The sequence below is a fragment of the Phyllobates terribilis genome, unplaced genomic scaffold (assembly GCF_046119375.1).
Source record: "Phyllobates terribilis strain yellow unplaced genomic scaffold, ASM4611937v1 Scaffold_2__4_contigs__length_985480577, whole genome shotgun sequence".
NCBI classification, from domain to species: domain Eukaryota; kingdom Metazoa; phylum Chordata; class Amphibia; order Anura; family Dendrobatidae; genus Phyllobates; species Phyllobates terribilis.
The window spans coordinates 155,119,539-155,147,147 of NW_027362762.1; the positions used below are offsets into that span (position 1 = coordinate 155,119,539).

The 27,609-nt window shown below is 47.7% G+C and overlaps 1 protein-coding gene across 2 annotated transcripts in view; it reads left to right on the top strand.

Moving 5' to 3' along the window:
• Positions 1-27,609, top strand: part of NCKAP1L (NCK associated protein 1 like) — a 419,671-nt gene that overhangs the window by 233,909 nt on the left and 158,153 nt on the right. For both annotated transcript variants that reach the window (XM_073670044.1, XM_073670046.1), the window contains exons 25-26: positions 11,205-11,287; positions 19,388-19,468. In XM_073670044.1, the coding sequence (XP_073526145.1) occupies positions 11,205-11,287; positions 19,388-19,468 (164 nt within the window). The remainder of the gene's footprint in view (positions 1-11,204; positions 11,288-19,387; positions 19,469-27,609) is intronic.

A 27,609-nucleotide genomic window follows, 5' to 3' on the forward strand; every position in this document is an offset into this window, starting at 1 on the left:
GCAGTCACAGCATGGGCATTACCACTATGGGAGACCCGCTCCTTTATAATGGGAACATTGTTTTTACTGACACCCTCCTCTATGTCTCTTCAAAGGGGTATTGGGTTGCGTCCAAATTTTTGGCAGCCCTTGCAGTCACTGGATGTGCAATAGCAGTATCGGAGACCCACTTGTTAATAAAAATGGGAACAACAAAGCATAGCCGGCTGATGGCTCTCTAACAATAGCGAGGGCCGACTGCTGACCTTTTAAGAATAGTAAGGGCCATATGATGGCCCTATAAAAATAGCCTTTATGACTTTCAGAGTCCCTCAATCATAAATAAAACAGGATGTGTCTGATGATGTGTCACACACCACATTGCCAGATAAGGTTGTAAAATGTTAAAATGACATTTCCCGGTGAATGCATTTGTCTTAAAAAATAACATAAAAAAACAAAACAATAGGATCTTTCTTTAGTATAAAAAACAGCGTCACCAATTTAACCTCAATGTAATCACATTGTTCAGCTCCTGCACGTCCTCCTTCATCTCTGAAATGACCACATCAGTCACAAGCTGACAGCACTGCAGCACTGCCTTAGCCAAGCGCAACAGGCTGTGCTGAAGATAACATGCTTAATGCTTAATTGACAAACCGCCCAGCGCTGCAGAGTTGTTGAAAGCTGTAGCACAGCAGCCTGATCTGTGGCTCTCACCGCTGAACATACAGCCAGACATGGTCTTGTGTGACAATGGGCGGAACCTGGTGACAGAGAAATGACACCCAGAGTAGATACGGTTTCCCTCTATGCCAGTCCTTTCACCGAGCTAAATACAACTCTCAGCAAAAAAAGCTGTGGACTGGCTCTGTACAGTCCCTGGCCACATTCACCTGTCCATGTGTTTGTAGGCGGTCCTTCCCAGTAAGTGCACTGGGGAGGGCACAGGTAATGTTGTGGGACCCGTGCTTGTGGAAGGCGGAGACAACACCGAGAGAAACAGTGGCGGCTGGGGACCGAGTATGGACACCTGGCCGCCGCCGGTATGAGGTTATGAAATGCCTCCGCCTCCACGAGCCTTAAAAGCCACATTTCAAGTGCAAGCAGCTGTCAAAAATTTGGCAGTATAGTATTGCAGCCTGTGGGTGGGTGGGTGGCTGGCTGCATACTTGTGCTTGCACTCCAAGGAATGGGGTAGGGACAACACAATGCTGCACTGGGACAAGGACGTGGACGGTGATTGTTGCAAGTCTGCAACGACAGGTGCATGGCGGGAGGCATCTTCGCATGCACCAAGGATCACTTATGATGGGCACACTTTTAGGCAGTGACCTGGGAGTCAAAAATGCTTCCAGAGGTCTTCCACATGCTGTTCCTATGTCTTTTTAGCACTGTATGCATGTGTCTGATGATGTGTCACACACCACATGGCCAGATAAGGTTGTAAAATGTTAAAATGACATTTCCCAGTGAATGCATTTGTCACGGTTGAAAGCAATGCAAAAGTGCAAAAACGCATCAAAAACGCTACGTGTGAACATAGCCCAAGGTGTGGAGGAGTATTTTTGGTTTTGGTTATTTATTTTGCCTTATATACAAGTCATTGCCCTGGAAAGGATGTTCCTTAACATATTTCACAGGAAAATCCATTTTGTTTTTGTTTTTGTATGTTTTATTGTGAGTCTGTAAAAGTGGCATAATACTCTGACCACATTGTTGACAGCAGTGACCTGGGAGTCAGAAATGCTTCCAGGGGTCTTCCCCATGCTGTTCCCATGTCATTTGAGCACTGTTTCTGACACGCCCCCCCGGGCCTAGTGTGGACGTGTGTGGGTTACCCGGAGTCGGGTCTCTGGGGGTTCTAGTCTCCGTGGCGGCGACCCGGTCCCGTGGCTCAGGGTGGTCAGGCCAATGGCAGTCTTTTAGGGGTTTTAGGTTAATTGTCTGACTACGCCACCCGTGGACTGCGGTCAGGGTGTACCGCCGCTGCGAGGCAGTCCACTGAGGCTGGTGTGGTGTGCGCAGCAAAAGATGGGATAACTCCCCACGGGAGGAGTATGGCCTCAGGGCAGGGAATGTGGATGATGGAAGTGATGGTGCGCGGGCGTCCCAGCACTAGTAGTGCTGGTGCAGCGATGAAGCAGGAACGACTCAGAGTCTTTGCAGTGCAGTTCAGGGTCTTTACTGGTGATATTAAGGCAGACCCTCCCGGGAGTACTGGCTAGCATAAGGGGCCTGGTCAGTCTGCGAGAAAACAGGAGTTCCCCTGGCCAGGTGGAGTTGTAGGCCTCCCCGTCTATCTGCACTCTTTCTGGCTACCTTGCTGTAAGCGGGTAGAAGTAGCCCACGTCCCTGAGTATACCATGTGGTGCTCACCCGTATGGCTGGTGACTTGTGGCCTCCTGTTAGCCTCCGCTCCTGGATGGCGGTGCTGGTCCCTTCATTGTGACTGAGCCTCCGGGCTTCTATGGCCAGAGGACCTGGAATCCCCTGCCGACTGGTTTCTGCTGCTGGGTGGATATCAGTCCCCACAGCCTCGGACTCCGGTGTCCGGTTATCAGATTCTTCTGCCAGGGCGAGCTCTGCTCAGCTCCAGCCCCTGGCCTTCAGCTATTGCTCCTACAGAGCTCCTGCTGTAACTCTCCCTGTGTCTGGAACTGTCTCCAGGCTCCGACTCAACTGACTAATCCCGCCCCAGACCCAGTTTATAAGGGCAGATTCCTCCCCTCCCAGGTCTGGGCAGGAAGTGTTGCATGCTTAAGGGCTCCTGACCAGAGAAACCTCCCACTTGCTCTCAGATGTAATATTTCTGTTACTGTGGCAACCAGACCCCTGGGGTGCCACATTCCCCCCTAGTGAATTTTAGTACTCCTGGACTAAACACATTTTTAAGAAAACACAAATACAGGGTATAAACAATAATACAACAACATATATGCAAGAAGCTTTAGTCTTTAGAGGTCACGGCGTGTCCGTAACCGGGTGTCCATATCACCCAACAAGGTGAAGTCTTGGCACAGAGTAGGGGACCTGTCCAAAGCAAACCCCAAGCGTTGGCCCTGGGCGTGGCTGCAAGGCTGAGGCTAGCTACTTTGGGCCACAAGGAGGCCACGCCAGACAGGTTTTCTCTTCCGCGGCCATCTTCGCAAGAGGCACCAAGGTGCAACTATCTACAATGTATTTCCGGTTACTCAGCGTCCATAACCTGTCAGTCCAAATAAACCTGAAGGGTAACTAGAGAAACATAATTAGCAACCAGGCAACAAAAACATAAACTATTTTCAACATTTGCAAGTTACAGATGACATTTAGATTCTCCAGCGAGCGGGCATCTGTCCTCTAGTGCTCCTGGTGGACCTACGTAACCCACTATCTGGTTCTGCACTAGAGGGTGTAGGAGGTGTTGCGGGTAGGTCTGGCAGCTTTCTGCGTACTCTTTGACTTACTAGGGGCACGACAGGCTCACTACTAGCAGAGGGTTGATTCTCCTGGGCTGCTGGTATGGATTCTTCGGCCTCCTGGGCAGGCTGCTCTTCTGACACTACCTGTTCTTCTGTAGGCTCTTGAGGGGCTGGCTGGAGAAAGGTGAGGATGGGTACCACGACTGCGTTGTTGATCTGAGTCCAGGACCGGGGAAAGTCTCCGAGTACGGTACTGATCATTTCTTCCCTTTCCTCTGCGGGTTGAGGGTTTTCTTGATCTTCTTCAGGGCTTTGCAGCTGCTCAGGACACTTCTTCAGGTGGTCTCTGGAGACAATGGCTGTGGTCTCTCCTCCGTCCTTACTGATGATACATACATTTGGGTTCTCATGACTTGAGGGCAGTACGGTGTACGGGTCCTTCTCCCACTGGTCGCCCAACTTGTGGAGCCGCCTCTTTCTCTTCAAGACCTGATCTCCAGGTACCAGGGGAACAGCGGGAGCATACTGGTTATAAGCCTTCTCTTGCCTTTCTCTTGCTTGAGACAGACTCCGCTCAACGCTCTCCTGTACTTTCCGATACTGCTGCTGCCATTCTGTATCCCAGTCTGCCTCTGGCGAGGTGTCCTCAGGTGTCAGGACTCCCATATCCAGGTCAATAGGCAGCTTACCAGGTCTTGCTCTCAGTAGGTAAGCCGGGGTCCAGTTGGTGGAGCCTACGGGGATGTGATTGTACAAGTCCACCAAATCAGGCAGTTTTTCAGGCCACAGACTGCGTTCCTCCAGGGGCAACGTTTTCAGCAAGTCCATCACCACCGGGTTCATTTTCTCACATAGTCCGTTAGTCTGAGGGTGATAAGGCGTTGTTCTTATCTTCCTGCAGCCATACAGATTGCAGAACTCTTGGAAGACCTCCGCTTCGTAGGCTGGTCCTTGGTCCGTCAGCACTTGCTCCGGATACCCGTGTGGACGGCAGAAGTGCAGCTGGAAGGCCCTGGCTGCTGTTTGGGCCGTTAAGTCCTTGACAGGGACCACCACTAGGAACCGGGAGTAGTGATCTATGATGGTGAGGGCGTATACGTACCCAGATTTGCTTGGAGCCAGTTTCACATGGTCCAGAGCTACCAGTTCCAGTGGCTGCCTGGTGATGATGGGCTGCAGGGGACTCTTCTGGCTGGCACGGTCCTTTCTTCTTAGGTTGCACGGGCCACAGTCTCTGCACCACCTCTCAATGGCTCCTCTCATGCCTACCCAGTAGAACCGTTCACGCAACAAGAACTCCAGCTTTTTCCATCCGAAGTGTCCTGCTCCGTCGTGGTACGCCTCCAGAACCATAGCCGCGTCTCGTCTTGGGACCACTACCAGCCAGGTCAGCTCATGTGTTCTAGAGTTGACCATTCTCCGGCACAGCTTCTCCTTGTAAAGAAACAGCCTGCTTTTCTCCTTCCACAGTTGCTTGGTCTCCTCCGGAGCGTCTGGGTCAAGACGGGTATCAGCCTCTGTCAGCATTTCCTTCACCAGACGGACTGCGGGATCACTGTCTTGTGTCTTCGCCCTGCTGTAGTGGGGTAAGGGATTGAACATGGCAGAGCGCCTGTCCCTTACACGGTGGGAATACAGGGTAATCCCATGATGGTGGAACGCAGGGAGTTCGACTTCTTCTAGTTCTTCTGGATCTTCTCCTACGTCCATTAGGTTTGGCATTCCCGACAGGGCATCCGCGTTGGCATTTGAGCGCCCCGCCCGGTATTTGATGGTGAATTCGTAGTTGGACATGCGGGCCATCCATCTCTGCTCCAGGGCACCAAGTCTTGCAGTGTCCAGGTGTGTCAACGGGTTGTTATCCGTGTACACGGTGAACTTGGAAGAGGCAAGGTAATGCTTGAAACGTTCGGTCACTGCCCACACCACTGCCAGGAACTCTAGCTTGAATGAGCTATAATTCTCAGGGTTTCTTTCTGTGGGCCGTAGTTTTCGGCTGGCGTAAGCGATTGCCCGTTCTTTCCCCTGCTGGATCTGGGACAGTACGGCTCCTAGCCCGATGTTGCTCGCGTCCGTGTGGAGGATAAAGGGCTGGCTGTAGTCAGGGTACGCCAGGATTTCATCCCCCGTGAGGGCCATCTTCAGCTGGCAGAAGGACTCCTCTTCCAGCTTTTCCCATCTGAAGGGCGGCTTCTGGTTTTTGGCCTTCCTGGATTGACCTATCAGGAGGTCCTGCATAGGGGCTGCCATTTTGGTGAAACCGGGAATGAATCTTCGGTAGTAGCCTACCAACCCGAGAAACTGCCACACTTCCTTTATGCTGGAGGGTCTTGGCCAGTCTTTAATCACGGTGATCTTATCGGGGTCGGGAGCCACTCCGTCAGCACTCACCACGTGTCCCAGGTACTGCATCTTTGGTTTCAGGAGGTGACACTTGGAGGGTTTCACCTTTAGGCCGTAGCTTGCCAGGGCGTCAAACACTTCTACCAGGTGTTTCAGATGGTCCTCTTAGGTTTTGGAATAAACGATGACATCGTCCAGGTATAACAGGACTGTCTCGAAGTTCCGGTGTCCCAGACAGCATTCCATCAACCGCTGGAAGGTTCCTGGTGCGTTGCAGAGCCCGAACGGCATACAATTGAATTCGCTGAGACCCATCGGGGTGGTGAACGCAGTCTTCTCCTTGTCCGCCTCTGCTACAGGAACCTGCCAGTACCCGCTAGTAAGATCCAAAGTGGAGAAGAAGTTAGCAGATTTTAATGCAGCTAAAGATTCTTCTATTCTAGGTAACGGGTACGCATCTTTGTGTGTGATACGGTTGACCTTTCTGTAGTCTACACACATTCTCATTGTGTTGTCCTTCTTTTTCACTAGAACTAGTGGAGCTGCCCAGGGGCTACAGCTGTCCCTGATTACCCCAGCCTCCTTCATGTCCGGCAACATCCCCTTTGCATGCTGATAGTGTGCAGGGGGTACAGGTCGGTATCTTTCCTTTATGGGTGGATGGTCTCCTGTGGGGATGTGATGTTCTACCCCCTTTACTCGCCCGAAGTCTAGCGGGTGTTTACTAAAGACTCTTTCGTACTCCTGAACCACCTGGTAGACTCCCTGTTTTTGGTGTGAGGGAGTGGAGTCAGTACCCAAATGCAGTTGCTGACACCAGTCCTCCATTTGTTTCTTAGAGCCGTTACCTTCCTCTGGTTGAGATGGAGGCAAGGGTTCCACGACCCTTACAGAATTTTGGTTTATGGTGAACAATTTGGCTAGCGTGGCATACCGGGGCAGGTATACTTCTCTCTCCCCGATATTTATGATGCGGACGGGCACCCTCCCATGGCGTACATCGACCACCCCCTTTGCTGTCAAAATGGTGGGCCTACCATTGCTTGGTAGTCTCTACCTCTTAGACCAATAGCTGCCCGGCACCATATCATCATCTCACTTTTCAGGGGCATGGCAATAGGGAACGGGTCACACATTCTCACGCTACCAATCTCACCACCAGATAATTCCACCTGTTGCCGTTTCATCAGTGCCCGGATTTCTCTTTGGAGGACACGCTGCTGGCTGGAACTGGCGTTCTTGGCAACCTGCTGTAAAATGAGAATCACCTCTGCAAGACAATTTTCAATCACGTTAGTTCCCAAGGTTATTCTAGGGTGGCTCTCATGACGGTCTATATCCACAATAATCAGTCCTTGTGCCGCCAGTTCGACTTTACCGACCTTAATGGTCACCTCCTTGAATCCCACCTGCGGCACGGGCTGACCATTGCTGGCGATGATACTCAGGCCGTCATCTGGGTAGCGGGTTATGTCCGAGTCATTCCAGTACCGCTTAAAGAGCACGTACGGGATGGTAGTCACTTGTGACCCAGTGTCCAGTAGGGCACTCATAGGAATGCCATCCAGTACCACAGGCAAGACCGGACGTCCCCCTACGTATTTATCATGCCAGTTCGATGGGCCTGATGATCTTATGCCTGGGGGTTGGCCCTCTACCCCAGGTTGTGCCCGTTTAAATGACAGTACCTCGCCATGTGTCCGGGTTGATTGCCGCGGCGGCAGATGGGTTGTCGGTCCTCGTTGTATCTGTCGCTGGGTCTTCCTCTGGACGATGGGATCCTCCTCTGTCGGTGCCACGGGACGTCCTCCGGACTGGTGGCCAGCTTGATCCTTCCTGGAGGAGAGACCTGTAAAGACTGCACAGTTCGGGTTAGCGTGGCTATGCTTTTAGTTAGCTCTTGGACCTGATGGTGCAGGTCTGTAGCCAGGTTGTTGTCCAAAGCCCGCGCACCAGCTCCTACAGGCTCTGCAGACAAGGGCGCCTCCTCCTGGTGATAGGTAATAGCAGGACGCCGGTGGGTTACAGCGCTACCCGGTGCCGGTTCTCGGAGCTCCCGGATGGCCCTGTCTTTGAACTTTGCAAAGTCTAAACCAGGGTTCTGCAAGGCCATTGCACGTAACTGGGTTTGGTGGGCGTTGGACAGCAGACCCTCAATGAATTGCTCAGTTAACAGTTCATCTGCATTCCGTACACTGTCAGGGTCTGCCTGTTTAATGGCTCCCAGGGCCTCTTGCAAATTCAAAGCATAGTCTCTTATACTGTCTTGGGCCCGCTGCTTGCACCCATAGAATTTCATTTTGATCTCTGCTGAGGTACGGGTATCAAAAGTGTCCCTCAGACAGGTTAAGATTTCTTTTACAGTCTCCTTGTCCCGGACTGACCAGGACTTTACTTCACGTTGGGCTGCCCCGGTTAGCTAGCCTACCAATATGCTCACTTTTTGTCCTTCTGTCAGGGGGTATACCTTAAACAGGCTGTACAGTCTCTCTTTAAAGTCGCTTAGGGTACGCGACTGCCCTGAGTACTTTGGCTGCCAGGCCGCTCCGGGGATATAGGGCATTGTAAATGGCATTACTGCGGCAGCGGCCGCGCTGGTGGTAGAGGGTCCCTCCGTATCCGTCATCTTCCTCCCCCCTAGTTAAGTGTGGCCTACCTTCTGTTGCTTCTTCTCCGTAGGCCGCGGCTCCGCAGACGATCGTCAGGGTGGAGGACCTTGCGTCGTGCTCTGGTGACGTCAGCGTCGCTCTCTCTCCCTTCCAGGACCTTGCGCAGCGTCGATGCGTGGGGCGGAGCTTCGGGTCTCGCGCGCTTTCGGCGTCCACACCCCTCTTGTTCCAGCGCGGCGTCCTGAAGATAGCGTCCGATGGCGGGAAAACGACTGCGGATGGCGGGAAACTTTTGAAGATGGCGGGAAACTTTTGAAGATGGCGGGAAATGGCTCCGGATGGCAGGGACCTTCACCACGGCAAGTATGACAGTCTTTTGAAGGCGCGCAGTACCCGGTGGTTGCGGGCACGAAATCCTGCCGACTACGCCAAAGCTGACGCGCCCCCTGGGCCTAGTGTGGACGTGTGTGGGTTACCCGGAGTCGGGTCTCTGGGGGTTGTAGTCTCCGTGGCGGCGACCCGGTCCCGTGGCTCAGGGTGGTCAGGCCGATGGCAGTCTTTTAAGGGTTTTAGGTTAATTGTCCGACTACGCCACCCGTGGATTGCGGTCAGGGTGTATCGCCGCTGCGAGGCAGTTCGCTGAGGCTGGTGTGGTGTGCGCAGCAAAAGATGGGATAACTCCCCACGGGAGGAGTATGGCCTCAGGGCAGGGAATGTGGATGATGGGAGTGATGGTGCGCGGGCGTCCCAGCACTAGTAGTGCTGGTGTGGCGATGAAGCAGCAACGACTCAGAGTCTTTGCAGTGCAGTTCAGGGTCTTTACTGGTGATATTAAGGCAGACCCTCCCGGGAGTACTGGCTAGCATAAGGGGCCTGGTCAGTCTGCGAGCAAACAGGAGTTCCCCTGGCCAGGTGGAGTTGTAGGCCTCCCCGTCTATCTGCACTCTTTCTGGCTACCTTGCTGTAAGCGGGTAGAAGTAGCCCACGTCCCTGAGTATACCGTGTGGTGCTCACCCGTATGGCTGGAGACTTGGGGCCTTCTGTTAGCCTCCGATTCTGGATGGCGGTGCTGGTCCCTTCCTTGTGACTGAGCCTCCGGGCTTCTATGGCCAGAGGACCTGGAATCCCCTGCCGTCTGGTTTCTGCTGCTGGGTGGATATCAGTCCCCACAGCCTCGGACTCCGGTGTCCGGTTATCAGATTCTTCTGCCAGGGCGAGCTCTGCTCAGCTCCAGCCCCTGGCCTTCAGCTATTGCTCCTACAGAGCTCCTGCTGTAACTCTCCCTGTGTCTGGAACTGTCTCCAGGCTCCGACTCAACTGACTAATCCCGCCCCAGACCCAGTTTATAAGGGCAGATTCCTCCCCTCCCAGGTCTGGGCAGGAAGTGTTGCATGCTTAAGGGCTCCTAACCAGAGAAACCTCCCACTTGCTCTCAGACGTAATATTTCTATTACTGTGGCAACCAGACCCCTGGGGTGCCACATTTCCATCGATTTGGGCAATTTTTAGGCCCTCTGCAGACTGCCGGGGAGAGCCGCCTGAAAAATGCTCGAGTTTCCCATAGACTTACATTGGGCTCGTTGCTCGGGCACCCGAGTATTCCAATTTGCTCGACCCGAGTAACGAGTACCCGAGCATTTTGTGCTCGCTCATCACTAATCAACTAAACAAACCTTCTTAATACAAGCAGATCAACCACCAAAGATCGAAGGTTGTGCTGCTCCATTTTGTTACATACCATAAGAGAGAGATAACAGGACTTTCTGGAAAAGTTTCACGTAACAGAAACTCAACGTCATGGTCACACTTCTGTTGTTTTCCCACATAAAACCCACACTCAAAAATATATACATGTACATTTGAATAGTTGAAAACAAAATGGGTACTAAATTAGTATTATCTAAGTGTGCAAACAATGACGCAGGATAGTTCCATTTTTTGTGTTTCACTAGAATGAAAATTAATGTCAGGAGTCTCTCAGCCGAAACTGACCTCGTAAACTTAGCACAAAACTCTGTAGAAGATATAGCATCTATAAAAATAGCCTCTTTAGTATTCTAGTTGCTGCCTCTGTTCTGTAGAAAATGAAGTTAAAACAAATTAGGCTGACTGCTTCACTCTTGACGAGTGCACCGTTCTGCCCACTGATTTTGCATGTTCCACCTCCTTAACTTGTGATTGACAGCGATGACTTGTCTGGAGTGAGCGCTGTCTGCAGGGAAAGATCAGGCAAGCCTACACTGTCAATCACCTAAGAGGGGGCAGGGCATGCAAAACTAGTGGTGTATGCAACACCCTAATTGTCATATTTGATTAAACTTCAGTTTTGCAGAATGATGGCAGCGATTGGAACACTAAAGGTGGGATTTTTATAGGTGCTACATCCCTTAAAAGGCTATGTGCTTAGTTTATGCTGTATGTTTCGGTCGACAGATTCCTTTTAAAGACGATTTGTCACCAGGTGAAAAGTGGTCAGTTTTCGCTCTTATCTTATCACTGCTGCTTTGTGGAGTATTTTGTTTTTTTATAAATCAGCCATACAGTTCCAGATATATGGGCCTTTTTCTTTACTGCAAATTTTTATGGTCTTCATGGTCTTTATTGAGCGTAAGTAATAGTACAGAGCACACGCCCCAGGGAATCCCGTGAGCCATGCCCCCTTGGGAAAGATCTTAAAAATTAGCACTAAATCAAATGGCCCATATCTCTGGAACCGTAGTGGATTTGAAAAAATAAAATAAGCGCAAAAACTGGCCATTTTGACCTGTTTATAAGTCTTCTTTACTATGTGCACAATCTGATGAGCATCTCGTGCTGTTATCGCATGGTATAACCATTCTGCTTCCTTTTTGCCCCCTTACGTGTTTAGCTCCAGAAAGTTTGCTGAAAAGAATGACCATTATTGGAGTGATCTTGTCTTTTCGTTCTCTGGCTTTGGAAGGCCTTAGAGAGGTGAGCATCAAAACAAGACAGAAAACCAAGTGCTCAGTCTGCAGAATATAGGCAAAAAATAACCCCTCAATTTCCTTTGCACGCTTTTTTTTAACTAAATGACTACATCCTCCGCAATGCTATGCAACTGGTCATAAGATTCAACAGCCCTGGTGCATTTATACCCTGTATAGTACCTGTACATCTGACTCGCCCCCTGGGCCGTGGGGCACGCGGATCCGGGCGATAGGGGAACGATGGGGGTAGTAGTAGTGGCGGCCCGGTCCCGCGGCTCAGGGTGGTCAGACTATTGGTAGTCTGCTACGTGCTTCAGATAATGTCTGACTACGCCACCCGTGGATTGCGGTTATTAGGAACCGCCGCTTCATGCAGACCGCTGGGACTGATGAGGTGTGCAGCTAGAGTAGTGTGACTCCCCACGGGAAGAGTGCAGCCCCAGGGCAGTGTAGTGGATGGTGGGAGTGATGGTGGTGAAGGTCCCAGTACCGGTAGTGCCGGAGGAGCGAAGGAGCACACGGACAACAAATTACAGTCCAGGGTCTTTACTCACAGTTCGTTTGTCCCGGGTCACTTCCGTCGGCAGTGACCGCCCGAGCCGTGCTGCGTCCACAAGGTGTGGGGCTCGGTCAACTCTCAAGCAGTCAAGAGCATGGCACAGGACCCCCTTTAATCCTTTCTCTGGCCTGCCTCACCAGTGACCCACTTTTGTCCGGCTGCCACGGACTTGTGCGGTTAAACGTGGGCCCCGTCCTCCGCTGTCCTATATGGTGCCTTCCTAGCAGGTTTGATGAGGTGTCGCACCAATAGATGATCACGACGACCGGTCTTTGGCTGAGGGTTGTTTCTCCTCCACCAACTTGGGATCCGGTACCCTTAATCTGCCTGACCCTGCACCCTGGATTCTCGTGGGTTCTTAGGGTCCCTTCCACCTTCTTGTTCCTGAGCCCTTCTGTTTCTCTGTCTCTCCTTCTTTGCAGTTCCTTTCTGTTTCTGTTCCTTTCTGTTCCTTTCTCTTGGAGCTGAGATGAGCCAGAATCTCAGCTCCCCTTCACCTCCTCCTCGGCCTCTCACTAGGCCCTTCTGGAGTAGAGCTCCTACAGAGCTTCTACTCCCTGTCTTCTCCTCTGGCTGAACTGACCCAGAACTAAGATGGTGCCCACCTTTTATACCTTCCTCTGACCATGAGCCCAGGTGACCAGCAACCAATGGGCTCCTACCTACGCTCAGGAACCAACCCCTATCTGCTCCTACAGCACTGGGTGTACCACCCCCCTCCCCACTCCAGGCAGGGACATAGTCGGTCGTGCCTGCACTTATGTCTAGTGGGAGCACCGTTGAGCTGTCCCTCGGAAATGGGGTGTGTGTGCTGTATGCTGCTAACTGAGCCCTGGTCCATACTCCATCCTTACCTGGGAGTGGAATACCACACCTCTGGCAGAGGTGCAATACCCCTGTAGCGGCCGAGCCCTCGGGGCGCTACATTCCCCCCTGGTAAAGCACAGCACGTCCTCGGGCTGGAAAAGAGCAAAAACAGATAATTACAGGACATGCAAAACTTTTTCAATAACTTTCCACATCAGAAAACAGGCAATACGGTTCAATTCCCTTTATGGGAAACTCTTTTCTTTTCTTGTCACTTTTATAAAACACTTTGCTAATGCCTCTGGAACTCTTTTGTCATATAAAACATCTTGTAAAACATTTGCATTATCACTTAGCAGCATATAAAACTTTCTCATGTAACACATTTTTAAGTAAAGCACATTCTTGGATTCTCAGATCTCGACCAGGTAAAGGTGCAACAGTCCAGTAAATCTTGAGGTAGACGTTGCGGTTTTTGTATAAAACCAGTAGGGGGCGCTTTAAGAAGCGCAACTATATACATGGGATTGGCCGTTCCCAGTCCGCGGCCGGTGGGGGTAGGGGAATGGCTGCTCACAGTCCTCAGCCTGTTAGGGGAAGAGGGATGGCTGTTCTCAGTCCTCAGCCAGGTTACTTAGGGGATAGGGCAATTTTCAAACAGTCCTATATCAGTCCCAACGGGGACCACACTCACTTTGAAACAGTCCCACACAGTTCCTTTGCACCCTTACGGGTAACTATTTACAATGCCACTTGGCCGTTCACTGGTAACGGTGTCTTCGTGACACTCCTTCTTCCTCCTCATACTGATCTTCAGGCCCGTCCGGGCCCTCCTGGTACTCGGCGTCCGAGTAGTGCTGTTCCTCCTCCTCTACTACTCGGCGGACGTGTAGGGCGTACCATCCCTTCACGCCCTGGTGTCGGGTGTAAGACACCACATCGCCTGGAAAGAGATCCCGCCCACGATGGCCTTCCGGTAGGTGACTCTCCACATCTCTCCTTGTCACAAACACATCACTGATGGTCTCGGGGTCTCGGATGAAACCCCAGCCGCGCTCCATCTGGAACTTCACAACAGTCCCGGTGACTCGGGGTCTGCGGGCAGTTCGGGGATCTCGCCGCGCCTTCATTTTCTGCTCCGCGCTCTGGACCTGCAGCTTCTCTTGCTTCACCCGCCGCTCTCGCTGCTCCTTCTCAAACATCTCCAGCTGTTGGCGGCAGGCCTCCCGCCGCTCAGCTGCGCCCGCTCGTGTTTCTTTCGTGAACCCCATCAGGTCCTCCCCTGTGGGGTCCCATTCAAACTGGGCGTCTTCCAATGGCAGCTGGGGGATTTCCTGAGGCGCCGGAGCAGGTATGAGGGGCTCAGAGGGTACTTCGACCTCCGCGGGCGGGCTCCTCCGGAAGCGGGGGTTGACAAATTCGGGGGGCCAGATGAAAGGCCGCCCATCCGGAGTGGTGTGTTGGGCGAAGAGATCCGCGCCCAGTGGTGGTACTGCAGCAGCAGGGGGCGCAAGTGGGTTGGCGGCGCCCGGGGGCACGTGACCTTGCGACCAGGCCCGTGCTGATCGTTTCCTTGTTGCTCCCAAGGGTGGTACAGCAGGTGCGGGGGGTTCCGTCAGGGCAGCGGCGCCCGGGGGCGCAGAGCCTTGCGGCCGGGCCTGCGATGGCGGTTGGCTGAGCACGCCCGGGGTCAGAGGGTACGGCGTGGGGCGGGGCTCACTGGCAGCATCTGCGGCCTGGGGGCCGGTTGATGGCGGTGGGGACACGGTGTCGACGGCGGGTCCCGATGCGTTGGGCTCCGCGACGGGGTGCAGGGGCAGGTCGGCGGCCTTAGGATTCGGTGCAGGAGCGTTTCCGTTACCTGCCTCTGCTGTCGCGGCCTCCTCCGCGGCGTCGTCCTTGGTCTCCGCTCTGCCTTCACTGCCCTCGGTGGCTGGTGCGCTGCTCGTTGATGGCGCCTTCGGCTGCAGGATCACAGCCCGCCGGGCCACTTCCTTCTTCCATCCGGCGATCACGTCCTGCTGCGCCCGGACCATCCTCCGGTCCAGCTCTTCCAACGCCGCCCGTGTATATTCGGGGTCCTCCTTGGGGAGATGGGCTAACAGCTCGGTGAGGCTGCATGGTGGTGTAGCTTGCAGCAGGCCCTTTGCCAGGGTACCGGAACTGATTTCCCCCTCCATCTCCGGGTGTGGCCTGGCCAGACTGATCCAGACCGCGCCCTGCCCCACAGTTTTCTTCTCTTTCCGCCCCCATGGGGGGTGGTCCTGGGGCATTCTGCTGACAATCACTTTCAGGGGCAGCCCCCCCATGTTGATGGACATCTCCACTGCTGCATTCATGGCTGGTGGGGGCGGGCTTCTTCTTTGGCGCCATTCTGGGACCTGGCCCATGATGGGAGGTGGCTTCCTGCTGTCTTTTGGCGCGCACATTATGGCGCTCGTTCTTCTGGGGCGGGCGCCATCTTTGGTACAATGAAACAGTCTTTTTTCAGGCGCGCAATACCCACTTGTGGCGGGTGGGTAACGATCCTGCCGACTACGCCAAAGCTGATTCGCCCTCTGGGCCGTGGGGCACGCGGATCCGGGCGATAGGGGAACGATGGGGGTAGCAGTAGTGGCGGCCCGGTCCCACGGCTCAGGGTGGTCAGACCATTGGTAGTCTGCTGCGTGCTTCAGATAATGTCCGACTACGCCACCCGTGGATTGCGGTTATTAGGAACCGCCGCTGCATGCAGACCGCTGGGGCTGATGAGGTGTGCAGCTAGAGTAGTGTGACTCCCCACGGGAAGAGTGCAGCCCCAGGGCACTGTAGTGGATGGTGGGAGTGATGGTGGTGAAGGTCCCAGTACCGGTAGTGCCGGAGGAGCGAAGGAGCACACGGACAACAAGTTACAGTCCAGGGTGTTTACTCACAGTTCGTTTGTCCCGGGTCACTTCCGTCGGCAGTGACCGCCCGAGCCGTGCTGCGTCCACCAGGTGTGGGGCTCGGTCAACTCCCAAGCAGTCAAGAGCATGGCATAGGACCCCCTTTAATCCTTTCTCTGGCCTGCCTCACCAGTGACCCACTTTTGTCCGGCTGCCGCGGACTTGTGCGGTTAAACGTGGGCCCCGTCCTCCGCTGTCCTATATGGTGCCTTCCTAGCAGGTTTGATGAGGTGTCGCACCAATAGATGATCACGACGACCGGTCTTTGGCTGAGGGTTGTTTCTCCTCCACCAACTTGGGATCCGGTACCCTTAATCTGCCTGACCCTGCACCCTGGATTCTCGTGGGTTCTTAGGGTCCCTTCCACCTTCTTGTTCCTGAGCCCTTCTGTTTCTCTGTCTCTCCTTCTTTGCAGTTCCTTTCTGTTTCTGTTCCTTTCTGTTCCTTTCTCTTGGAGCTGAGATGAGCCAGAATCTCAGCTCCCCTTCACCTCCTCCTCGGCCTCTCACTAGGCCCTTCTGGAGTAGAGCTACTACAGAGCCTCTACTCCCTGTCTTCTCCTCTGGCTGAACTGACCCAGAACTAAGATGGTGCCCACCTTTTATACCTCCCTCTGACCATGAGCCCAGGTGACCAGCAACCAATGGGCTCCTACCTACGCTCAGGAACCAACCCCTATCTGCTCCTACAGCACTGGGTGTTCCACCCCCCTCCCCACTCCAGGCAGGGACATAGTCAGTCGTGCCTGCACTTTTGTCTAGTGGGAGCACCGTTGAGCTGTCCCTCGGAAATGGGGTGTGTGTGCTGTATGCAGCTAACTGAGCCCTGGTCCATACTCCATCCTTACCTGGGAGTGGAATACCACACCTCTGGCAGAGGTGCAATACCCCTGTAGCGGCCGAGCCCTCGGGGCGCTACACATCTGCATTTCTTCACCTCGGCATACTGCAGCAACATTTATCACATGATGAAACAGCACATAAATACGAGTCTGTGCAAAATACATGAGGTGCAGGCAAAATAATACTGTATTACTTGAACAAGGAGACATGCAATATAATACTGGAATGCAGATGGAGATAATCGAATAAAATGAAGGCAGTATATCTGATGCAGTCATAAGAGGACACAAACAAGTTGTATAATATTGTGGCTCAGGTGCAGAATGAATACTAATGGTAATGAACAGAAACTCCAGTGGTATAAATGCAGAATAGAAATGGGACATATGAATATTCAGAATACTAATGAAATAGTATAAATACTGAAATGAAAAATAGCAGCATTGCTGTAACATTGCTTTTAACTATAAAGCCGTGTCTTGCTTGTTTCTACATGATATTAAATTATTACCCCTGCATAGAAAAGGCACAGATATCAGACTGCAAATTCACGTCATAAATCTGAAGGTTAGCCTTGGATTTCTGCCACTAAATCTCTTGCATGAAGAATGCATTATGTGAACATGTTTCTAGCCCCTGTGACCACAATGTGCAGGCTGGCAGATACTTAAAGGGGTTTCCTGAAATAAGTTTTTTCAGCTCATCGGTTATCGGTCAACATTTGATTAAAATAATAAAAAGAGCTGTTATTTACTCTCCCCGAGTCTAGTGCTGGCTCTCTGCTGATGCTCCAATCTTTGCTTACAGGCTGCACATGTGAACGACTGACCGCTGCAGCCGATTACAGAGCTCAGCAGCTCTGCCGACATAGGCAGCAGGAGCCACTAAGTGAAGTGCAGCAGTTATCTGCATATTAGTCATGATGTTGTTGCTACAGCCTATAAACAAAGACCAATATGATGAAGAAACTTTTTTGATGAAAACCACTTTCCCTTGGGATGTCTTTTGCCTTATACAAAGATTAATACTGACTGTAATGCAGAGAGGGTTTGAGGAATTGGTTCAAGGTATTCTCCAATCCTGGAGTTTAGTGCAGGATTATGGTTGTCACTCACAGTCAAACACCAGCTGGTGAAGGCAGCACTGACATACAATACATTTTTTTCAAATTTTGCAGAAATTAGCTAATAAAAGCGCATTCAGAAGAAAAAAAATATGTAGCTCATTATAGAAAATAATTTAGCATATTTATTAATTCATAAGTTCACAAAAAAGACTTAAAATGAGTCTGACACTTCAAATTTACACGTCAAACTAACAACCATAGCCTCATAGGAGATGGGGAAATAATAAAAATTGTTCTTTTAGTCTTTAAATCTGTTCTTCTGTTTCCCACGAAAAAAGAACTTTATTGTAATATGTATTTCAATGTGATCAGTGCACCCTTGGTGTGGCTAAATGCCTGGGTTCTCCATTGCACCCTCTTATTTAGATTACGGCTTGTATGTTCATTGACAGCGCTGACTTGCCTTAAGCCAGCACTGTCTGAATATCGGAATATACATCTCCTTGCAGAAGTCAGAAGACATGTCGCCTTCTTTGCTTCTGACATTGGCCGTCTCCTCCGCTATCACTTCAGTGCAGGAGTCAGCACATAAATCACTCTCACCTTGTAGCTGACATCACTACACAGCTATCCCTGTGACAGGAGTGTGTATACACTAGAACACTGAACTGACAGTAGAGGAGTCGAGCAATGTCAGCAGTGAGGATTAAGTGATATGTCTTCTGTATAAAAACAGTGCACACATAATACAGGTTTAACACTGGCTCTGAGCAACATAGGAGTGGCGGTAATCTAAAAAAGTGAGTATAAAAGTGCACCAAGGCATTTAGCCACACCAAGGGTGCATTGAGAACCTTCATTTGCATATTACAATAAAGTTGTTTTTTTGGGGTAGCAGGCGAACAAATTTAAAAATGAATAAAACAATTTTTATTGTTGCTCCATTTCTTACAATGCAATTTGGTTAATTTTATGTATATACTTGCGGTGACAGACTCCCTTTAAAAGAGTTTTCGGGGACTATTTTATTTTTTTTACTATGGGCCTAAGAACTAACAGGCAAGTAGCTCCTAACTGCCTGCCTGTTGTACCCGGCGTCAAATCATGTCCACAGAGCAGCTGTTCTGTCGACGGCACGAGACTACCGACATCATGCTGACTGACAGCTGGTTCCTTAGACAGCGAGGAGCCGGCAGTCAATCAGCATGACATAGGCAGTCACACCCCATCAAAAAGGAGTTATCCTGGAATAATTAATTTTTTTCTATCACTGACATTACGTCCACAGAGCAACGGCTTCTTTTCTGTTCTGCTCTGTTGACGTGACGTGATGTCAGCAGAAAAAAATAAATACATTAGTCCCGGATAACCCCTTTAAAAACCCACAGAGAGAGAAAAAAACCAAAATGAGCATTTGATGCAGCTGGTATAACAGTTTCACAGCCATCCAGGCCTATACAGGTGAAAATCAAACCCAGGAGTAAAACGCTCAGTACCCATGTGATATGTCATGGCAGGTACTGTATATCACATAGACACATCATTTTATTCAACCATTAAGTAATATAACCAATGGTTAAGGTGCCTGTTCTTTTCCACAACCATGATTTATTGTGCAGCTTTGCCTAGCCAAGAAATTGCACCAATTATCCCTTGTGATTTGTAGCAATGAGAAAAGGTGACAAGAGCTGCTTATATCAAATACTGTATAATCAGACATATATTGCAGAAATGCAAATTGAAGCAAGGATGAAATGTAAAGGTTTTTGATGTTTTTCAAATTACAGGCATCTTGTAGTTGACAAAAACTTATGGATTTAGAATTACTATATTATTTGTCTTTTTGTAAATGTCCTACTGTCTTGTACAAAATTTAATGTGACTTTTTGTTGTGTTATTATTGCAGGTCTTCACCAACCACTGCCCCTATATGATGGGTCCAATTGAATTCCTCAAGGATTGTGTTACTCCTGATCTTGACATTCAGGTATGCTGAATTTTCTCTGGTTATTATTTTATTTCTGCTCTTCAATTCAGGTATTAGGGAGCAGTCCAGAACATGCTGATGCTGAAGGGAATTTTGCAATAATAACTGGCACTACAGCCATCAAAATGCTCATAGATATTGAGCACCTAGTGCTATAATTGGCTGAATGGCTAAACCCACCTAATCGCAACCTGACCCACTTGAGTGGCAAGCTGCATATTAGGCATATGCCATTCAACCTTCTTAACAGCTCCGCTGTAATTATTACTGCGGTGCCATCTAGTAACAGAAGATGTCTTGATAAATTGGCAGGTAAGTACAGTACAGACCAAAAGTTTGGACACACCTTCTCATTTAAAGATTTTTCTGTATTTTCATGACTATGAAAATTGTACATTCACACTGAAGGCATCAAAACTATGAATTAACACATGTGGAATTATATACTTAACAAAAAAGTGTGAAACAACTGAAAATATGTCTTATATTCTAGGTTCTTCAAAGTAGCCACCTTTTGCTTTGATGACTGCTTTGCACACTCTTGGCATTCTCTTGATGAGCTTCAAGAGGTAGTCACCGGAAATGGTCTTCCAACAATCTTGAAGGAGTTCCCAGAGATGCTTAGCACTTGTTGGCCCTTTTGCCTTCACTCTGCGGTCCAGCTCACCCCAAACCATCTTGATTGGGTCCAGGTCTGGTGACTGTTGAGGCCAGGTCATCTGGCGTAGCACCCCATCACTCTCCTTCTTGGTCAAATAGCCCTTACACAGCCTGGAGGTGTGTTTGGGGTCATTGTCCTGTTGAAAAATAAATGATGGTCCAACTAAACGCAAACCGGATGGAATAGCTTGCCACTGCAAGATGCTGTGGTAGCCATGCTGGTTCAGTATGCCTTCAATTTTGAATAAATCCCCAACAGTGTCACCAGCAAAGCACCCCCACACCATCACACCACCTCCTCCATGCTTCACGGTGGAAACCAGGCATGTAGAGTCCATCCGTTCACCTTTTCTGCAACGCACAAAGACACGGTGGTTGGAACCAAAGATCTCAAATTTGGACTCATCAGACCAAAGCACAGATTTCCACTGGTCTAATGTCCATTCCTTGTGTTCTTTAGCCCAAACAAGTCTCTTCTGCTTGTTGCATGTCCTTAGCAGTGGTTTCCTAGCAGCTATTTTTACCATGAAGGCCTGCTGCACAAAGTCTCCTCTTAACAGTTGTTGAAGAGATGTGTCTGCTGCTAGAACTCTGTGTGGCATTGACCTGGTCTCTAATCTGAGCTGCTGTTAACCTGCGATTTCTGAGGCTGGTGACTCGGATAAACTTATCCTCAGAAGCAGAGGTGACTCTTGGTCTTCCTTTCCTGGGGCGGTCCTCATGTGAGCCAGTTTCTTTGTAGCGCTTGATGGTTTTTGCAACTGCACTTGGGGACACTTTCAAAGTTTGCCCAATTTTTTGCACTGACTGACCTTCATTTCTTAAAGTAATGATGGCCACTTGTTTTTCTTCACTTAGCTGCTTTTTTCTTGCCATAATACAAATTCTAACAGTCTATTCAGTAGGACTATCAGTTTTGTATCCACCAGACTTCTGCACAACACAACTGATGGTCCCAACCCCATTTATAAGGCAAGAAATCCCACTTATTAAACCTCACAGGGCACACCTGTGAAGTGAAAACCATTTCCGGTGACTACCTCTTGAAGCTCATCAAGAGAATGCCAAAAGTGTGCAAAGCAGTCATCAAAGCAAAAGGTGGCTACTTTGAAGAACCTAGAATATAAGACATATTTTCAGTTGTTTCACACTTTTTTGTTAAGTATATAATTCCACATGAGTTAATTCATAGTTTTGATGCCTCCAGTGTGAATGTACAATTTTCATAGTCATGAAAATACAGAAAAATCTTTAAATGAGAAGGTGTATCCAAACTTTTGGTCTGTACTGTAAGTTACCCCAACTTAGAACATTTCCTTGTTTATTTTTTATGTAAATATGTTAAATTGTTCATTCCAAAGAGTTCCAGACCTCCTGCATAAGCATAGAAATAATGCTGTACCTGCAGATGCCACTAGAGGGAGAATATTATTTACTGTAAGTTCCCTCTATTGGTGTCTGCAAGCAGCTACACACGTGGTCAAAATTGTTGGTACCCCTCGTTTAATGAAAGAAAAATCCACAATGGTCACAGAAATAACTTGAATCTGACAAAAGTAATAATAAATTGAAAATCTATGAAAATCAACAAATGAAAGTCAGTCATTGCTTTTCAACCTTGCTTCCAGAGAATTTTTAAAAATATTAAACTCATGAAATAGGCCTGGACAGAAATGATGGTACTCTTAACTTAACATTTTGTTGAACAACCTTTTGAGGCAATCACTGCAATCAAAGGATTCCTGTAACTGTCAATGAGACTACCGCACCTCTCGACAGGTATTTTGGCACACTCCTCATGAGCAAACTGCTCCAGTTGTCTCATGTTTGAAGGTTGCCTTTTCCAGACGGCATGTTTCACCTCTTTCCAAAGATGCTCAACACGATTTAGGTCAGGGTTCATAGAAGGCCACTTCAGAATAGTCCAATGTTTTCCTCTTAGCCATTCTTGGGTGTTTTTAGCTGTGTGTTTTGGGTCATTATCCTGTTGCAAGACCCATGACCTGTGACTGAGACCAAGCTTTCTGACACTGGGAAGCACATTTCTCTCTAGAATCCCTTGATAGCCTTGAGATTTCATTGTATCCTGCACAGATTCAAGACACCCTGTGCCAGATGCAGCAAAGCAGCCCCAGAACATAACAGAGCCTCCTGCATGTTTCACAGTAGGGAGAGTGTTCTTTTCATGATATGCTTCATTTTTCCATCTGTGAACATAGAGCTGATGTGCCTTGCCAAAAACTTCCATTTTTGTCTCATCTGTCCATAGGGCATTCTCCCAGAAGCTTTGTGGCTTGTCAACATGTAGTTTGGCAAATTCCAGTCTGGCTTTTTTATGATTTTTTTCAACAATGGTGTTCTCCTTGGTCGTCTCCCATGAAGTCCACTTTGGATCAAACAATGACGGATAGTGCGATCTGACACTGATTAATCTCTTTAGAAGTTATCCTGGGCTCTTTTGTTACCATTCATATTATCCGTCTCTTTAATTTGTCATCAATTTTCCTCCTGTGCCACATCCAGGGAGGTTGGCTACAGTCCCATTGATCTTAAATTTCTGATTAATATGTTATAGGGAAAATATATATTCTTGTACCGTGTTAGCCAGTAGATAGAAAAATATTTAGATTGGAGAGTCCTCAGTGGTTGATACCTTTAATGGCTAACTGAAAAGATGGTAACAAATTGCAAGCTTTCGAGACTACTCAGGTCTCTTCATCAGGCATATGTTGTCTCGAAAGCTTGCAATTTGTTACCATCTTTTCAATTAGCCATTAAAAGGTATCAACCACTGAGGACTCTCAAATCTAAATATTTTTGATTAATATGTGCAACTGTAGTCACAGGAACATCAAGCTGCTTGGAGATGGTCTTATAACCTTTACCTTTAACGTGCTTGTCTATAATTTTCTTTCTAATCTCCTGAGACAACTCTTTCCTTTGCTTCCTCTGGTCCATGTTGAGTGTGGTACACACCATGTCACCAAACAGCACAGTGAGTATCTGTAGCCCTATATACAGGCCCACTGACTGATTACAAGATTGTAGATACCTGTGATGCTAATTAGTGGGCACAACTTGATTTAACATGTCCCTTTTGTCACATTATTTTCAGGGGTACCATCATTTTTGTCCAGGCCTACTTCATCGGTTTAAATTTTTAAAAAATTCTGAAGAAGCAGGGCTGGAAAGCAATGACTGACTTTCATTTGTTCATTTTCATAGATTTTTAATTTATTATTACTTTTGTCAGATTCAAGTTATTTCTGTGACCATTGTGGGTTTTTCTTTCATTAAATGAGGGGTACCAACAATTTTGACCACGTGTGTAGCACTTTTTGTTTTAAAGCTATATCTATGTAGGAATTTAGAGAGTTTGTCCCATAAACAAAATATATTTTAATCAATAGATTTTGGAATAAAAATATGTTCCACAATTGGATGTGTTAACAAAAATATTCCTTTACTGAGATAATCTTATAAATGTGCCCCTGCTGTGTACTGTGTAATGGCCGTGTCTAACTGTGCATGGTCTGCACATACCACATCCCATGGGCAGGGGAGAACCCACAAGAGGGTATAAAGACAGGACAGCATGGGATCGCAGCTGATTCTTTCTGTGAGGTAAAGCATTTCCCTACCTGTTTTTACACGTTTTACCTCACAGAAAGAATTCACTGTGATCCCATGCTGTCCTGTCTGTATACTCTCTTGTGCATCCTCCTCCGGCCAGGAGCTGTGGCATGTGCAGACCATGCACAGTTAGACACGGCCATTACACATTATATAGAACGGGCACATTTATAGGATTATCTCAGCACAAGAACATTTTTTAACACATCCAGTTGTGGAACTTATTATTATTCCAAGATCTATTGATTTAAATGTTCTTTGTTTGTGGGAAAACCCCATGCAAGGCTCAGAATGAGAGAAACAAAGCTCCAACTGCTATAAGGATATGGTAAGAAAATAATCATCACAGAATGTACCTAAGAACAACATTCCTCAAAAGATGCAATATCCCCCTTCATATAATGGATATATCATTATGTTGTGATGAGGGCAATATTGAATTACAAATTTAAGTTAACTCATACTTGTCAACTCTCCACGAACATCCAGGGGGCTCCAGGATAGAAGGAAAGCCTCCTGGATGAATAGGCAAATCTCCCAGTTGCTGCTAAAGCCTTCCTTTAAAGGGGTTGTCCACTACTTGGACAATCCTTTCTTAAACAAATGTATTATTATTGTTTAGTTTAAAAAGAGGTTTTTGTAGTGGATAACCCCTTTAAACCTTTTGGAAAACAGAGTTTCTAGAAAGTTTCTTCAGTGAGGGCATGGAAAATGCGTCATCAGAGTGAAAAAAAGGCTTAGAAGTGACGTAGAAGAGCGACAAGAATGGTGACCATTCTGCAAACAATGTCCTATGAGAAACGGTTAGAAGATTTGTGAATGTTTAGCTTGCAAAAGAGAAGACTGAGAGGAGACTTAATAGCTGTCTACAAATATCTCAAGGGCTGTCACACTGTAGAGGCATCAGCTTTATTCTCATTTGCACAAAGAAAGACTAGAAGCAATGGGATGAAACTGAATGGGAGGAGACACAGATTTGAAATTAGAGAAAACATTTTGACAGTGAGGGCGATCAATGAGTGGAACAGGCTGCCACGAGAGGTGGTGATTTCTCCTTCAATGGAAGTCTTCAAACAGAGGCTGGACAGACATTTGTGTGAGATCGTTTAGTGAATCCTGCATTGAGCAGAGGGTTGGACACGATGACCCTGGAGGTCCCCTCCAACTCTAACATTCTATGATTCTATGTTTCTATGTTTGAAAAGTGGGCATTGCTGTCACGAAGGTTCTACCAAAAAGCTGGCAGGCATGAGTTAAAGTGACCCGCTCCACCCTTAACATTAAATGTCACCTTTTGTTCTTCTTATAAATGGCACTACTTATGGTGACTATACATTAGAATCGTATAGTTACATATAAAATTGAGGGTTGCATTAACCCAAAAATAACTATGTTGACAGACAACCTTCGTTCATACTTATCACATACCTCAGAGCATTTAGTTTCTATAGTTACATATTCTGTAGTTTAACAAGCAATTTAACAAATACATTTCCCTGTTTCATTGCCAATCTCCCACATCTCACCTGTCATTTAACCTACTACAATTAAATTCATACATAATGCTAGTAATATTATAGCCTGGTATATAGATAGGTCTAATTATCTAACTAGGGCTGAGAGAAAATGTAAGTCATACTGAAGGTACATTAATAAAATTCTACAATCAACAATGAGCAGCGACATGTCGTCGGTACGGTTCTGGTCACATCTCGTCTATGGTGAAAATCTAGCATTAGCCATACAGTTGTATAGCTTGCCCATTGGCTCTTATTATAAAGTAATATGTACGGTGCAGAATACTTTTACTTTTGGGGAATTCCTGACCTATTCAGCCACAATTTTCAACATACTCAAAAAAAATAAAGGTTTGTGGTTATGCCAAAAGAATGCTTAATTGCTATAGAAGTCTATATATACATTCTGCATAGATGTCGGGAATATACAGTGGGGAAAATAAGCATTTGATACACTGACGATTTTGCAATTTTCCCACCTACAAAGAATGGGAAGGTCTGTAATTTTTATCATAGGTATACTTCAACAATGAGAGAAAGAATCTAAAAAAAATCCTTAACATCACACTGATTTTTACAGAATTAAATAGCATTTTATTGCATGAAATAAGTATTTGATCATCTACCAACTAGCAAGAATTCTGGCTCTCAAAGATCTGTTAGTTTTTCTTTAAGAAGCCCTCCTACTCTGCACTTATAACCTGTATTAATTGCACCTGTTTGAACTCGTTACCTGTATAAAAGACACCTATCCACACACTCAATCAATCACACTCCAACCTCTCCACCATGGCCAAGACCAAAGATCTGTCTAAGGACACCAGGGACAAAATTGTAGACCTGCAAAAGGCTGGGATAGGCTACAAAACAATAGGCGAGCAGCTTAGTGAGAAGGCAACAACTATTAGCACAATTATTAGAAAATGGAAGAAACACAAGATGACTGTCAAACTTTCTTGGTCTGGGGCTCCATGCAAGATCTCACTTCGTGAGGTAAGTATAATTCTGAGAAAGGTCAGGAATCAGCCCAGAACTACACGGGAAGACCTGGTCAATGACCTGAAGAGAGCTGGGACCACAATCTCGAACTTTACTGTTACTAACACACTAGACAGTCATGGATTAAAATCCTGCAGGGCACGCAAGTTCCCTGGCTCACACCAGGACATATCCAGGCCCGTTTGAAGTTCGCCAATGACTATTTGGATGATCCAGAGGAGGCATGGGAAAAGGCAATGTGGTCCGATGACACCAAAATAGAACTTTTTGGTATCAACTACACTCACCGTGTTTGGAGAAAGAAAAAGGATAAGCACAATCCCAAGAACACCGTCCCAACCGTGAAGTATGGTGGAGGAAACATCCTATTTTGGGGGTTCTTTTATGCAAATTGGACAGGACGACTTTACCGTATTGAAGGGAGGATGGATGAGGTCATGTATCGCCGGGTTTTGGCCAACAACCTCCTTCCCTCAGTAAGAGCATTGAAGGTGGGTCGTGGCTGGGTATTCCAGCATGACAATGACCCGAAACACACAGACAGGGCAACTAAGGAGTGACTCTGTAAGAAGCATTTTAAGGTCCTGGAGTGGCCTAGCCAGCCTCCAGACCTGAACCCGATAGAAAATCTTTGGAGGGAGCTGAAACCCAATGTTGCCCATCGACAGCCTCAAAACCTGAAAGATCTGGAGAAGATCTGTATGGAGGAGTGGGCCAAAATCCCTGCTGCAGTGTGTGCAAACTTGATCAAAAACTACAGGAAACGTCTGACCTCTGTAATTGCAAACAAAGTTTCTGTACCAAATATTAAGTTCTGTTTTTCTATTGTATCAAATACTTATTTCTTGCAATAAAATGCAAATTAATTATGTAAAAATCATACAATGTGATTTTCTGGATTATTTTTAGATTCTTTCTCTCACAGTTGAAGTGTACCTACAATAAAAATTACAGAACTCTCCATTCTTTGTAGGTGGTAAAACTTGCAAAATCAACAGTGTATCAAACACTAATTTTCCCAACTGTATGTATGTATGTAAGTGTGCATATATCTGTATATATATATATATATATATATATATATATATATATATATATATATATATATATATATAGTACAGACCAAAGGTTTGGACACACCTTCTCATTTAAAGGTTTTTCTGTATTTTCATGACTATGAAAATTGTACATTCACACTGAAGGCATCAAAACTATGAATTACCACATGTGGAATTATATACTTAACAAAAAAGTGTGAAACAACTGAAAATATATCTTATATTCTAGGTTCTTCAAAGTAGCCACCTTTTGCTTTGATGACTGCTTTGCACA